Source organism: Apis cerana, linkage group LG2, assembly GCF_029169275.1.
Source record: "Apis cerana isolate GH-2021 linkage group LG2, AcerK_1.0, whole genome shotgun sequence".
In the NCBI taxonomy this organism is placed as follows: Eukaryota; Metazoa; Arthropoda; class Insecta; order Hymenoptera; family Apidae; genus Apis; species Apis cerana.
The window spans coordinates 4416492-4431527 of record NC_083853.1 but is presented as its reverse complement, the minus strand read 5'-3'; the positions used below and the strand labels follow the sequence as shown (position 1 = coordinate 4431527).

The 15036-nt window shown below is 21.2% G+C and overlaps 2 protein-coding genes across 9 annotated transcripts in view; one reads left to right on the top strand and one right to left on the bottom strand.

The window, feature by feature from the left end:
• The window catches only part of LOC107997520 (uncharacterized), a 25965-nt gene extending 13657 nt beyond the window's left edge, over positions 1 to 12308 (top strand). For 4 of the 5 annotated variants that reach the window (XM_062071800.1, XM_062071798.1, XM_062071799.1 and 1 more), the window contains 18 exons: positions 2457 to 2707; positions 5031 to 5116; positions 5610 to 5799; positions 6076 to 6443; positions 6938 to 7163; positions 7254 to 7402; positions 7547 to 7582; positions 7792 to 7886; positions 7952 to 8125; positions 8225 to 8422; positions 9105 to 9374; positions 9452 to 9625; positions 9705 to 9903; positions 9999 to 10222; positions 10452 to 10671; positions 10796 to 10916; positions 11002 to 11216; positions 11891 to 12308. In XM_062071800.1, coding sequence (XP_061927784.1) covers positions 2457 to 2707; positions 5031 to 5116; positions 5610 to 5799; positions 6076 to 6443; positions 6938 to 7163; positions 7254 to 7402; positions 7547 to 7582; positions 7792 to 7886; positions 7952 to 8125; positions 8225 to 8422; positions 9105 to 9374; positions 9452 to 9625; positions 9705 to 9903; positions 9999 to 10222; positions 10452 to 10671; positions 10796 to 10916; positions 11002 to 11216; positions 11891 to 12045 — 3351 coding nt within the window. In that variant the 3' untranslated portion in view covers positions 12046 to 12308. The remainder of the gene's footprint in view (positions 1 to 2456; positions 2708 to 5030; positions 5117 to 5609; positions 5800 to 6075; positions 6444 to 6937; positions 7164 to 7253; positions 7403 to 7546; positions 7583 to 7791; positions 7887 to 7951; positions 8126 to 8224; positions 8423 to 9104; positions 9375 to 9451; positions 9626 to 9704; positions 9904 to 9998; positions 10223 to 10451; positions 10672 to 10795; positions 10917 to 11001; positions 11217 to 11890) is intronic. The other variant, XM_017056170.3, reaches the window with a different exon arrangement.
• LOC107997524 (small VCP/p97-interacting protein) lies at positions 12180 to 15036 on the bottom strand. 4 transcript variants are annotated; one of them, XR_009828930.1, is made up of 4 exons: positions 14895 to 15036; positions 14216 to 14383; positions 13260 to 13362; positions 12180 to 13229 (listed from the first exon to the last, which is right to left on the bottom strand). XR_009828930.1 is itself a non-coding variant. In XM_062071802.1 (3 exons), exons 1-3 carry the CDS (start codon positions 14958 to 14960, stop codon positions 13348 to 13350), a joined length of 249 nt encoding a protein of 82 aa, XP_061927786.1. In that variant the 5' UTR covers positions 14961 to 15036; the 3' UTR covers positions 13227 to 13347. The 4 variants fall into 4 exon arrangements, 2 of the variants coding, with proteins under 2 accessions (XP_061927786.1, XP_016911666.1); XR_009828929.1 differs by having other exon boundaries at positions 12180 to 13225; XM_062071802.1 differs by having other exon boundaries at positions 13227 to 13362.

Below are 15036 nucleotides of genomic sequence, written 5' to 3'. Positions count from 1 at the left end.
ACACATTGTGTATTACTGTCTGTGAATGATACAAACGTAAGAGACATATATAGCTATATAAATTGAAAAGCAATGTAACATGTTTGTCAGCTCTGATACGCTTTCAAAAATTCCAGAATATTGCTCTGGATGATCGTTTACGCTACGCGGTCTCATTATCCCGATATATGTATATTTTATATATACATAAAATATGATTATGATTGCATACAAATTATTAAAATGATAAGTTTCATTATATAGAGAAATAATAAAAATATAATATATTTATATCAATATTAAATTATCATAAATCATATTTTTTAAATTTTATTAATAAACTATATCTATATTTATATTTGATATAATTGATTATACATATTAATTTAAATTATTAAAAATTTTGCCTTAAGAATATATCATTTTTAAAAACGTAGATTAAATATGTTCCAGTTTTGAAGAACAGAGATGTATTTACTTAAATTATCCAAAGATTTCTTCTCGAAATACCAAGTGATTTACGATCGAAGTCGATCTCTTAGTATTGGACAACTTTCTAATTAATGAAATGTTACGTTCTTGACGGTACAGATAGTATTACTATTGCGAAAATATACGATATGAAACAACGATATATTTTTTTTTATAGCCTTAAAATCCAAAGTTTATTTATGAGATCAAAAGATATGAAAATTTAGTACATTTTTGTACCAAATTCTATAATGTTTAATTTTCTGAATAATTTTAATTTTATCCTTGAAATATCTTTAAGTTAAAATTTATTTAATAAATTTTTTAAATTTAAGTTAAAATTATATTGTAATAAATGTTATAATTGTAATTTTAATTTAATTATTGATCTATTTAATTTAATATTTTATTTTATCTTATACATTTTTTTTCTTTTTTAATTATTCCCTTTGTATATTACATTCTCTTTCTTTTAATTCTATAATCTTTCTTTTTAAAAGTATTTCTTCAAAAAAATTACAGCTTTATAACAATCTGTAATCCTTTTACGACAAGCAGAAAATACTATGGATATATTTTAAATGATTTACAGGGATATTATATAGAGATATAGTTTTAACAAAGTCAATTCAAATATTTAAATTTAAACGAAGAAAATAAGAAATTTGTTAAATGATCATTATATAATATTATAATAAAAAGATTACTAGTTTTAATTACAAATTTTTTTGTATTAAATCGCGTATATTAAAAGAAATTTATTATAGATTTTGCGATGAAACTTTCTCTTAATTAAAGCTTTTCTGATGACATATAGCAAATACATATATACTATACTTTTATACTTATTTGTGCACACATAAAAGCTATAATTTATTTTAAAAAGATCATAATTATTTTGTTATATGCTAATTGAGAAAAGGTGAAGCGAAACTAATATTTGAATAACATTGAATATTAAATAATGTAAATATTAATATTCTACTAGTTATTTGTAAAAATGTAAAACATGCGCAATATTTTTATTCAAATCAACTGCTTTTATCCATGCAATTTGATTTGATCACTCTTAAGTTAATGGTGTTTTTCATGACACCAAAGAAACTTCTTAAAATGTAACTTGCACGCGATGTTGCGTGAGTATACATAAATCGTGTCCTATATCTTAGAAAGATGAATAATGATTTTTTATTGTGTACGACTTTCGCTTTATTTCATTTTTTATTAGAGAGACTTCGGTATATTCGTAAGAAAATGTAATAATCGTAATACATTCTTAACAGGACGTAAAAATAATAAAGTTGAAATATAATATGTATCTTTGCATATATATATTTTTTATATTATATAATATTAAGAGAATTTAAGATTATAATATAATAGATATTTATAAATTATTCATGTACAAATGAAGCATTTAAAATTTTTGTATTTAATTTTGTACATACATATAAAATATTTTAATTATTTATGTATAAAAAGTTTCTATTAGAATTATAGAAAATTTTTTTTATTAATTTGTTTCTCTTATGTACTAATAAATAAATATATCTATTCTATTCTATTCTAATACGAAAATAAAATATTTTAATCATCATTTTGAGTAAATAGTATCAAAAAATTGCACTATTGATATAATAAATGATTAAAAATTTACTTTATCTTGATTTAATTTTTATATCTCAATTTTCATTTTTATCTGAACATACAAGAAAACTTTTAATTAATTAATTTAAAATTTGAATTAATTTAAATTTAAAAAAAACTTGAATCCAAAATTGAAACAATTTATTCCTTAAACGTAAAAAATCTTTTAACAAAAGGAACAGTATACTTTATATACTTTTTTCTATAAGAAACATCTTCTAAGAAATTTAATTTTTTTTATACAAATTTATACAAATCTCTACTTTCCTTTATAAAATTTCCAATAAAATATTTCTCGATCAAGAGATAGAATAATAATTCTATATTTTTCAATACAAACTATTATTTATTTTTTACAGAGGGATGCAGAAGCCATTCGTGGTGCATTATATCTTGGAATGGCTCTTATTATTGCATGGATAATAGGTGCTGTAGGTTTATCACTAGCATGGTTAGTGCTAGTGTTAGCATTAGCAGCGACAATAATTAAAGCAAGAATATCCCGTCTTCTTGAGTCAACTGTTCAACGTGAATTAGCTAGGCTACGTCGAAGAAGAGCTTTGTATAAAGATGAAACTGCTGAATGGCTAAGTTTACTACTTAATAGATGGTAATTATTCATTTCACGTTATATCTCATAATAATTTTTACTTCTATTTTATGTATAATTTAAATATCTGATTTTTTTATATTAAATAATTTTAATATAAACGCCGTGCATATTGTATACGAATAAAATATTTTAATTTTTACACTTTAATTTTTTATCGATTCTTATTGTAATAAAAGTTAATATTATAAGTATTGATTATTAATTTCGTATAAACAAATATAAGCGAAAAATTTCAATTTATTTCAATTTATATTCAAATATAAATCGAAATTATTCATCTATTCGTGATAATTGCTAAATTCTGTAGGTGTGTATTATAGGTGAACGAACGTAGTTCAGGAATCAATAGTATGTAGGTATTTGTAAATATTCCACATTCCTCGAGTGTATAACCGTTGCCTTTCACGTTTCACTAGTACTTTACTGCATGTATGTATGAATACTGTTGCTGCTGATGTGTAGTTGACAAAACCGTAGAGGTTTAGAGCCGACCTCCATTCGTATTTTAATATGCTTGTTTTAAAACCAGTTTTTCCAAATATAACTGTTGAGAATACATTTTTCAAAGAATTCATTTTCGAAATATATTATGATATTAATAAAAATTTTGTTTAAAAATCTTAGTAAATTTCCTAAATAAAAACAAACGGAGTAAATAATAGAAAATATATGTATATGTATTTAGAAATTCAACAAATATATATAAATATAATTAGCAAATATATATATATATTTTTAAACGAAAAAATTATTTTTAACATTTTTCAATTCGATAATAAAATTTAAATTTACATAAATTATTACTAGCGAGGTATTGATTCTTAAAATTCATTTTAAAAAAATCTTCGTATTAATGATATTGCTGCAGAAAAAATATTATACGATAATTCAAACAAAAGATATAAAAAGTGATAGAAAAAATTTAACATCATTGAAATAAGAATGTAATTACGTTAAAGATTGTTACACCTGATTGTTGCACCTGTTGTCATTCTAGCTATATGATTTCAACATCTCCAACATTTTCTCGTTTGTTAAGATCTCGAAGATAGTAAAACAACGTAAGAGAGCTTATCTGGAAAGAATACTACTTATTTGGATAGTTGATAGACCTGTTCAAGCTGTTTTCGAGCAACCCTTTTTCTCTTTCTTGCTATGCCTTCACGTTTAAAACTGTTATTATGATACAAGTAGTGGAAAATAGAAAACTTATTCACTTATATGATATAAAAATAACAAAAAACAGAGCATAGAAAAAGTAAGGCAAAGTCGAATTATTGATATATTTTCTAAACAAGCAAAATATCAAAGGATAAAAAAAAATATCTTTAATAACATAGAAAACACCAATGATAGAAGTTTTAAACATGAATCTTGTGCGATGTAAATTTTTCTTTTAAAAAAATTACTTGAATTGTTTCCATTCCATTCAGTTCTACTCCAATTTTTTCCGTAAATACGATACACAAACAGAAGGAAACGATCCGTAAAATATTTTACAACGTAACGTTATAACTTGAAGTAGTTTATGCAAGTTAACTACGCTCTAACGATAATGACACAAATTCATTACCGTACCATGGGGAAAGGAACATAAACCGGACATCTATATTCATGTGGTATCACATGTGACATTACATAAGTAATATCAAAAATTTTTATTTAATTTGGCATAATAACGAAACAATTTAAAAAAAATGCATTATTAAAGTAATAAATTAAATTAATAGTTAAAGTAAAAATAAATTAACATTTAAATATTAGATTTAAAACACAGAAAGTGATCTTGAATTTAAATTAATTTTAGTTTTTTAATGCCACGAGAAATTTTCGAAAATTAGATAAAGTGAAAATAGTATTAAATCCAATATAAACTTCAATGAAGTAAAAAAATAAAATATTTCCAATATATAAAGTTTGAAAATTATCTGATAGAAAATAAAGCTATTATTAATATCTATATTAAATTTAATTATTTTGATTTACAATCCATTTTACTTGATCATTACCAGATATAATCTCAATAAGCACTCAGATAATTAAATTATAATAAATTATAATATTTTAATTTTCAAATATACCAGATATGGTACGAAAATTTGTATCAATAAATACTTAGGTTTGATTAAAATTAATATCTGAATAGAGCATTATTATTTTGATGAAATTAATAAAATAAGGTATATATATTTATTTTTAATAATATTATTAATTAATTTTTGGTTATTATTTATTTATATATGATTATTATAAATAACTTAAATTTTAAAATATTAATTTTTTATTTTTTCGTTAATGTTTAATTTTATTATATATATAGGTGGAGATTTAGTGCTGCCAGTATATTTTCTTTAGCAAAAGAAAGACTGGAACCTGTCCTAAATGAAGCTAAACCGGGAATACTTGGTGAGTTTTCATAGCTCTCATTAAAAAAAAATTTGTTTATTCTCAAATAAGAGTAAAATATTGAATATTGTGTTTTAAGATCTTTAAAGTATAAAATTCATTTATAATATAAAATAATGTTAAAAAATAAAATTTATATAAAAACATTAAGAAAGAATAATATATAATAATATTTTTGTTAAATTTTTGCTTCCAGTTTTAAAATTAAAAATTATTTTTATATAAGAATGTTAGAGAGTTTAAAGTTAATATGCTCATTATTCCAAATAACAAGAAGATATCATTGAAAAGTAAAAATTTTCGAAAAAATTATATAATTCATTTTTTGTATTATTTTTTAGTTTAATTTAACAATAATTCATCATTTAGCATATTTTAATATTACACGATATAAAAAATATATTTTTTATGAGAACATAAGATTTGGAAAATTCATCATAAGGAATTTTATCATATCTATAAAAAATGATTTTAATGGAAAACATTATTCTAGGGCCGCTAGAATTGAGAGAACTCACGCTTGGAGAACAAACCCCTTATATCACACGAATAAGAACTGTAGATTATGCAAATGACGATGATATTGATAGTCAAACAGATCAAATAAAATTGTCAATCGAAGCTGATATACAACTTGATTGCGAACAATTTCGTATGCTCATCACAACAAGATTATTTAAAGGGTTAGTATATATTTTTCATTCACATTAAAACTCTATTAATATGTTTTCAATAAATAAATTCAATTAAGAGAGAAACTAAATTTTCAAGAAGATCTTTTCAAAAATGTTTTAAAAATGTTACTTTTGATGAATGTGTTAAAAAAGAAATTATTTAAATTGCAAATAAATTAAATTTAATCATATCAATTTTAATTATAAAATCAAAATTTCGTTTTAAAGATAATTATCGAAATTAAAATAATTCAACTAGAATAAAAATTTAATCTTAAATTAAAGGGTTGGTATGGACATTGATCTAGCCGTGGAAAAACTGTCTCTCTCGGGTACTATTCTCGCCACTCTGACTCTTAATTCCAATGCACCGTTTCCTCACGCAACCTCTTTAAGCGTGAGTTTCTTAGAAAAACCAGACGTTTGGTTCAGCGTGAGAATCCTGAAAACGGTACAAATGATGGAAATGCCTTTAATTAAGACGTGGATTCATGCGGTGGTCACGGATGCTCTAGCTAGTTGGATCGTTGATCCGGGTCACTTAGAAATGAATCTAAGAGCTCATGAACGGCCTGGACCTAAATTTGATTCACTAACTAATTCCATACCGCAAGGAGTGCTTACCGTTGTTCTATCTCAAAATGGATGTTCAGGTGAACAGCACTCCTCTTGCTCTCCTCTTTTTTCTTTATAATTTAATCTTTATAATATTTTTCTTTCCTTAACTTTGTTGCATGTGTTTGAATCGAAATAATGACTCCACTGCTTGTGAAAAATTTAATTTAGAAATATTTAACTTATTAAATAAATATAAAATATAAGATACAAAATATAAAGATATGAAAGATATGAATAAAATTATGTTATCCTATACAAAAAGAATTCTCATAATAATTATAAATTCAATTTCTTTTAATTCAATTTCTAAATCTGATATATTGTGAGTACATATATTTTTGAAGTTTCTTAAATTTTGATAATATCTTAAAAATTATTTTTTTTAAATAAAATGTTAATTTATATAATTTTTAAAATATATCTAAAATTTAAATTCTAATAAAATATATCGTTTAAAATATCGTCTTTAAATATTTTCTCAAACTATTATTTCAAAAATATAAAAAAATTCATATTTTATGATTCATAGCCCCCATCGGAGATGAAATGAGATGGCTTGTAGTAACATTGGGAGATCAAAGACGGGTTACAGCTACTTTAAATTCCACGTGGAACGAAGACATATCTTTTTTAGTAGGAGCCTTAGATAACGAGAAAATCTCTATCAAATTAAAAGCAAAACGACTCGTTAGTACCATCACGTTAGCTCAATTTGAACTTGCGCTTGGAGTTTATAACTGGGATAATTCACAAGTGTAAGTTTACATATTATTTAAAATAAAAAAAATCAAGAATATATATCTGAAAGAATATATATTTACACTTACATAATTTTTATTTTAAAGAATTGAAACAATATTGCAACAAAAGAAACCGTCTCGGAATAGTGCTAACATCCCAAATATCAACGCTCGATTAGAATATACTGCACTACCAAAACTGGATCCAGACTTACCACAACCAGAATTAACGGAAGATAATTTGCATTTATCAGGTAATTTTGAGAATTTAATATTCTATATTATCTTTTTGATGATCGAAATTATTAAAAATAAATGAATTATTACAAGTCACATCCATCGAATAGCATAACATGAAATATAATTATTTTTGGTATTATTTTATCTAATATTTTCAGTGTCGCGAAAATATTCCAATCGAGCTCAAAAATCAGGTAAAACATAAAAAAAACTATTGTAGTATTGATGATGAATGTAGTTTTCGGGCATGATTTTTAAATGTTTCTTTTTATTAAAACATTTTAAATCTTTTTCATTCATTTTTATGAATTATATAGCAATATCATGACTTTTATAGCATTATATTTCATATATCATATATTAATTTATTTTATAATTTAATTTATTAGAAAATAATTTTCAGGAGTACTTGTAGTTTATATTCATTCAGCGGAAAATCTAAATAGTGACAGTTCCCAATGCAATCCTTATTGTATACTATTCAACAATCGTAAAAAGGTACGTTTATTTTATTAAAAAACAGATTTTTAATTTCTTAAACATTTTGTATTTTTATATTATAGGTGAAGACGACTCATTACATTCAAAGTACTATATCACCATGTTGGGAATCAAGAGCACAATTTCTTGTTCAAGATTATACTCAAGTATCTTTAAGTTTTGTTGTATACTCGTGGAATATATCGAAATCAACTGATAGTGACATGTTAGGATTAGCTATATTATCTTTATCTCAAGTAAGATTATAAGAAAGCTTTTAGTTATATTTATTTGTAAATTATAAATATATATTTACATATGTCTATATAGAGTAAATGTTTAAAACAATTTTTCAGGAAAATACATGGATAATTAGAAAAGAATTAGTTCTAAATGGTTCAAATGTTACATCGACAATGATAGTTTCTGTATTGTTCTATCCTGTTAAAAGTATACAGCAAGTGGTCACAAGTCGAAGAAGTAGTTTAACGTTTCCAATATCAGATGATGAACCAAAATCTAAAAGAAACAGTTTACCATGGATGCAACAGGCAGTTAGTATAATCTTAGATAAAACAATTAATAATTAAAGATTATAATTAATGTAAAATCTCGCTATTAATCATGATTATTATTAAATAATAATAATATTATTCAATAATAATTGATTAATAACCACAAGAAATAATCATAATTATTCAATCAAAGTTCATAATTAATTCAATAATCATGAAATAATTGCAATTAATTATTTATAATAATAATATACATATTATTGTAGAAAGTATATATTTATTTTTTATTTAGTTTTAAAACATATTTATTTATTTATTTTAATATGCAAGTATAGTTTGCTTTATATATATAATATATATAATAATATATATATATTATATTATATATATATTATATAAATTTCTATAATATAATTTTTATATATAAATTTTATTTTAAATATTTTATCTAATAATTCATATATCTTTCTTTATCATTGACATATGAGATAATCTATATGAAGATAATTAATGGAAAATATTTATTTCAATTATACTATATATATTTCAATTTTTTTTTAATGTAATGAACATACATACATGATAATCATTCAAATGAATATTGAGCAAGATTATTGAATTACTGTCTGATGATTATATAATTAATGATTATAATTATTATGATAAATACTATACTAATTTTTATTCTCTCTTATATATGTTTATATGTTTTTATGTTCAGAAATTACTATTAACTCACAAGGATATGGATCCCACTTCATCAGATGTATCCAGTTTACTTTCCACTGGAAGTGGATTAATGGAAGTGACATTGATACGCGCGAAAGATCTTGTTGCAAAAGATTTAAATGGTTTCAGCGATCCTTTTTGTGAGTTAAAACTAAATAACGAAACTAAATATAAAAGCAGCATAAAGAAAAAAACATTAAATCCTTGCTGGGATGAAAGTTCTATTATGGGTTTGCCTAGAAATGGCGAAACATTGGATATTGTAAGATTTCTTTTTTCTTATGATACATTTATAAAATAATGATAAATAATCAATAATCTATTTATTTATTGGTACAGGTATTATGGGATCATGATACTTTTGGTATGAAGGATTACCTTGGAAAAGTATCATTGACTCTCGATGATATTAGAAAATTATCAAATAATGATCAGTCCCATTGGTTCACGCTAAGAGGAACTAAAACGGGATCTGTAGAATTAAAAATTAAAGTTTTATCCGAAGAATGTGAGGTATAAAAAGTTTTTGTTTTAATTATTTATTTGAATAAAATATTCTAAATTTAATCGATTTTTTGTCGTTTTTATTTAGACTCAAAGCACTTACGCAGCCAGCAATATTAGCGAAAGTTCGATCCAATTAAATATTGAAAATCCCGAGACAGTGTCAAACATTATAAGAAGACCTTCAATGGAAAAGTCAAAAATGAGATTACATTTAGATGTCGTACCACCACCACCACCTCCGCGTACAGTCACTTTATTAAAACCAATCATTTCTAGTCAATCTGGTAAATTATTTCTTAGAAATATAACATACTATATAAATGTTTTATTTGTAAATATTTTAAATCTCTTTCTGTAATACTTAAACTATCTGAAATAGATAAAACTAGTATTGGAAGTAAAGATTCCAATGAAATGAATGGAACCCAAAATTCCTGGATACCTAGAGTTATTACAGAATCTGTAACAGATGTAATTGATGAAACTGATACAACAAAATTAAGAGAACGGCGATCTTCTCATAACAGTTTGACTCCAAGTCCGGAACAAAGTTTTGGCAAAAAATTGCCACAATATAATAGTTTTCGTGTTATGAAACAAAAGGTTATCATTATAATTAATAATTATATATATATTCTTAAAATACATAACATGTAGAAATTATTAGCAAATTTTAAACAATAATATAATATAGGATTATCTAATCTATTAATAGTCTAAAATTAATATTTATTATTATATGTCAAACGTAATACGTTTGATGAAAAAAATATGTTATATATATTATATATATAATATTTGATAATAAAATTAGCATTATAAATAATTTTAGGTAAAAAGAGGACTAAAACTACGTAGATTTCGTTCAGAAGTAAATATAGAAGAGAAGAATGAATCAAAAGGTATAACATTAAGTTTGGAACCTAGAGGAGGAGGAGAAGCTGATGCTACAGAACTTCTACAAGGATCTGGTTTAGCTCATGCTGTATCACAACCTGATATGCTTGGCAGAATAAGACAACCTAGTCCACGCTTAAAATTGAGACCAAATGGTTTGTAAATCATACATGTTTCTTAAAATTTTATATTATAATACAATAAATAAATCATTACATAATATTATAATATACATATTAATAAACTAAAATTTATCATTTAATATATTTATTCAATTAGAATTGAAAGTTGTCAATGGTTCTAAGGAAAAATATTCAGGTATAGAAGGTAAAGTTCTACAAGCACAAGGTCTTCATGTCGCACATATTGCTCAACTATATTGTAGAATTAAGCTACAAATGTATGTATGATTGAAAGAAAATAGAGATATTAATATAAAATAATAATAATAATAATTTTTTAAATAAAAATCATTTATTTATTAGATGTACCAGTCCAGATAAAATTACATCTTCAACAAATAGTGGTAAAACATTAGCAAAATCTCGACTTTTACCTGCAATGCCTAATCCACAATTTAGTATAGATTTTCACATAGAAGGTGATAATGTTCCCAGACAATCTTTATTAATATTTGAAATCAGAAGTGCTAGTAAAGAATTATTAGCAAGCCGACGCATCACTTTACATGAATTATTAGGTATATTTAAATTTAATTTATTTTGTTTTAGTTTTCTTCAAACTAGAAGGTTTCTACAATTGTATTATATCAATATAAAAATAACAATAATTTTAAAAATCAATTTTCCTGAAACTTTAGATAAAAAAGTTTCATACAATATTTTTTACTTATTTTTCACGTGTATCATTTTTTTTCCAATTATATGAATATAATATTAATATATAATATAATGTAATATAATATTCGAGAATATTTTTTGAGGATAGATTTTAAAAGCATCAAATAATACTTTAATGAATAATTAAATAAAAATAAAAATCCGAAATATTTATGGAACGTACATAACATATACTTGAAAAACGGAAGACATGTATTATTATGTATTATCATAAGAAATTTATTTATTTGTTCTGATGAATTTATTTGTTTTGAATACTATTAGTTTGTCTGAAAAAGCATCGATTGTAACCATAGCCTAAGCCTCAATCAACATTTTTATATATTGACTTTTGAATCAATTATTGAAGCATTATTTTGAATCAACCCTCTAAAAATGATTCACAATATATATACGTTTGCATAAATAATTTTTTTTCATTTAAAAATTAATAATATATTATAAATATATTATATAATTATAATTATAAATATATTGTTTAATAAATCACTTAATTGTTTTATATTATATTTAGGTGTTTCTGCAGCAACAGATGAAATTCATACATGGTTGGCATTAAATAATGGAGCATCATTAGAAGTACAAATTGCTCATGGAAGAGAAATGAAGAATAAATCCACAAAAAAACTTTTTCGATCTTGGTCAGTTCATCGGATAGGAAAAATTTGAAATATTTTAAAATTGTGTATTTTTAATCAATCTTAAATATATTTCTTAAAAATTATAATTTGCCAAACATATGTACAAATTAAAAGATTTTCCTCTAAAAAAACATGATGTGATAGTAAACATTTACAAATTCATTTTATATTTTACATATTTTATTACATGTACATATATACATATTTATTTATATGCATAAATAAATTTATTAATATTATCTCACATAAAAATTGTAATATTTGATAATAAAATACATATAAGATATTTCACTTTTCATTGTAAAATGATTTATGAAAAAAATTTATGAAAGATAATTTTCTTAAATTATAAATTAAATAATATCTAATAAAGACTTTCTTATGTTTAATATTTGTAAAATTTAAAACTAATATTTTTTCTTAAATAAATAGTATATTTAATTCTTTTTTCAATAAAATATTGAAAATTTTATTATTAATAATTGTATAACTCAATATATTTTTAAATTAACAATTATATCGTTTTATAAATTTTGTTTTTTTATATATAAATTTTTTTATTTTTATTTTCAATTATTTAATCAAAAACATAATTATATGTATACATATATGTATACTTTACATATTTTTGATTTTGAATTTTTTGTATTATAGTAAATAAATTAGCTTTATATCACATGTGCATGCACTAGCCTTGTATTTTATAAATATATTTTGTTAAACAAAAATAAGAGAATTTTCAATATTTAAATTCAATATTTAATTAATTAAATTAATATATTATTAAATATCATATATAAATATATTTTAATAAAAGTATTTAACAACAATACAACAAAATATAATGAATTTGATTATAACAATATTATACCTATATATTTCTAATATTAAAATATATTATAATAAAAAATATTAATAGAATTTTAAACAAAAATTATAATATATAACAATAATATTTTATGACTTATAATTAGTGACATTACAATTATATTGTTAATTATGTATCATATAAAATGGTATAATTTATATAAATATTTAAGGCACTATAGAAAACATAATATAAAAACAGATATACACATAAGTAAATGTGTATATCTCTAAATATTTAAATTTTGCAAAATGCAGATCTGCGACATCATTTAATTTCTATTAAGAAATAGTATCATATAGCATACAATTTTTGTACATTATTTTATATATATATATATATATATATATATATATATATATATATATATATATTATCTATGATCTTAAATTAAATAATTGTATATTTCTTAAAATAAATTTATAGGTACAGCAAATAATTAATTTCCATTAAAATGTCCCATTAATTCATTTGCCACTAAAATAATAAAAAAATTTATTACATTATTATCTAATTTATTATCTAATTTTCAAAATCTTTAATTTTAATTTGAATAAATAAATATTACAAAATTATAAGATAAACTAAAATAAATATATTTTATTAAATATCATTATTTTATATAATAATATTATTTAATTTAATAACATTTAAAAATTAAAAAAAAATATTGTTAAATTTACAATATTGATTAAAAAAAATTAAAAATATTTAATACAAATTCTAAAATTTCATGTAAAATGTAATTTTAATATATAATATATTTAATAATAATAAATAAATAATATAATAAATTATTATAAGTAAATAAAAAATACATGTATGTCAAATAATAAAATGTATTATTCATATCTACATATCAATAATCTATTTTTAATTCATAAAAAATTTATAAATTCTGTTTTTAATGAATTGAAAATTTGTTAAATATCTTTTATAAAAAATAATTTATTATTTTTATTAATATTAATAATAATCTTATATGATTATAAAATATTTTTTATTAAATTTCTTTGGTTAATATATTTCTAAATAATTTTTTATTTATATTTAATATATATTGACAATAAATATATTTTAGAAAGAAATATTTAAAATTTTTAAAAATACTAAATTATATTTTAATTATAATTCAATATTAATTTTTATTTTAAAAAATTATTATTATAACAATTTTTTATTTAATATTTTTTTTCTATTCTTGGTAAATATTGCAAGATCTTATTATATTTTTTTCTATTAAATATTCTTAAATTATTTCTAATTGTATAAATAGTTATAGATTAATTATATAAATGACCTAAATAATTTATCAAATTAAATATCTTACCTTTAAATTACTTTGTACATTTTTGTTACCGACTTCTTCTTGACGTTTTTCACGTAATTGATCTAACCTTTCTTGTCTTTTAACAGCCTCAATATTTTTAATTCCTCGATTTTGTTGTTCAGCAATTCTTTTTTCTGCAGCTTCCATTTGTTTTCTTCTTCTAGTTTCCTAAAAAAAAAAAATTTTTTGTATCTTTTAATTTAATTTTCAAAAAATTATTGTTAAAATTTTTTTATTACTGAAATATTACTCAGATATTTTATTGTTACAATAATATTTTATAATTTTTTAGATATTGAAAATAAAAAATATTTTTTTCATAATTTATATCATATTAAAAAATTTATATCATATTAAAAAATTATATTATATTAAAAAATTATCTAAATAAAATTTATTTTTATATATTTTAAATAAACAGTTTCTTAAAGAAGCTTTTTCTTAATATAATAATGAAGGAAAAAAATTTTTAATAATATCAAATATAATAAATATAAAATTTATTATGCAAAAATTAAATATATAGTTTAGAATTGTAATACACAAAAAAAAAATTTTTTAATAAAATATTTATGCCAAAAAACATAAATTGAGTTAATTAAAAATAAATATCAATGAAAAATATTAAATAAGAAATATTTTTATATATTTGGAATAACCTTAAAATTTCCAATCTTACCAAGTCTGGCGTTAAATCTTCACATGAAGATGATTGTTTGCAACAAGAGAGACAAAGATTTCCCATGATAAAAATAATTAAGTGTTATTATAGTTAAAGATTTAAATTACTTGTATTATTATATTTCTTATACTTCTTTCAA

Bases quoted from the DNA above. Each gene is read 5' to 3' on its own strand.
- LOC107997524 (XM_017056177.3), bottom strand. From the start codon at position 14,960: ATGGGAAATCTTTGTCTCTCTTGTTGCAAACAATCATCTTCATGTGAA. The intron at 14,384-14,894 runs GTAAGATTGGAA...TTTTTTTTTTAG, and splicing joins AAGATTTAACGCCAGACTTG to GAAACTAGAAGAAGAAAACA.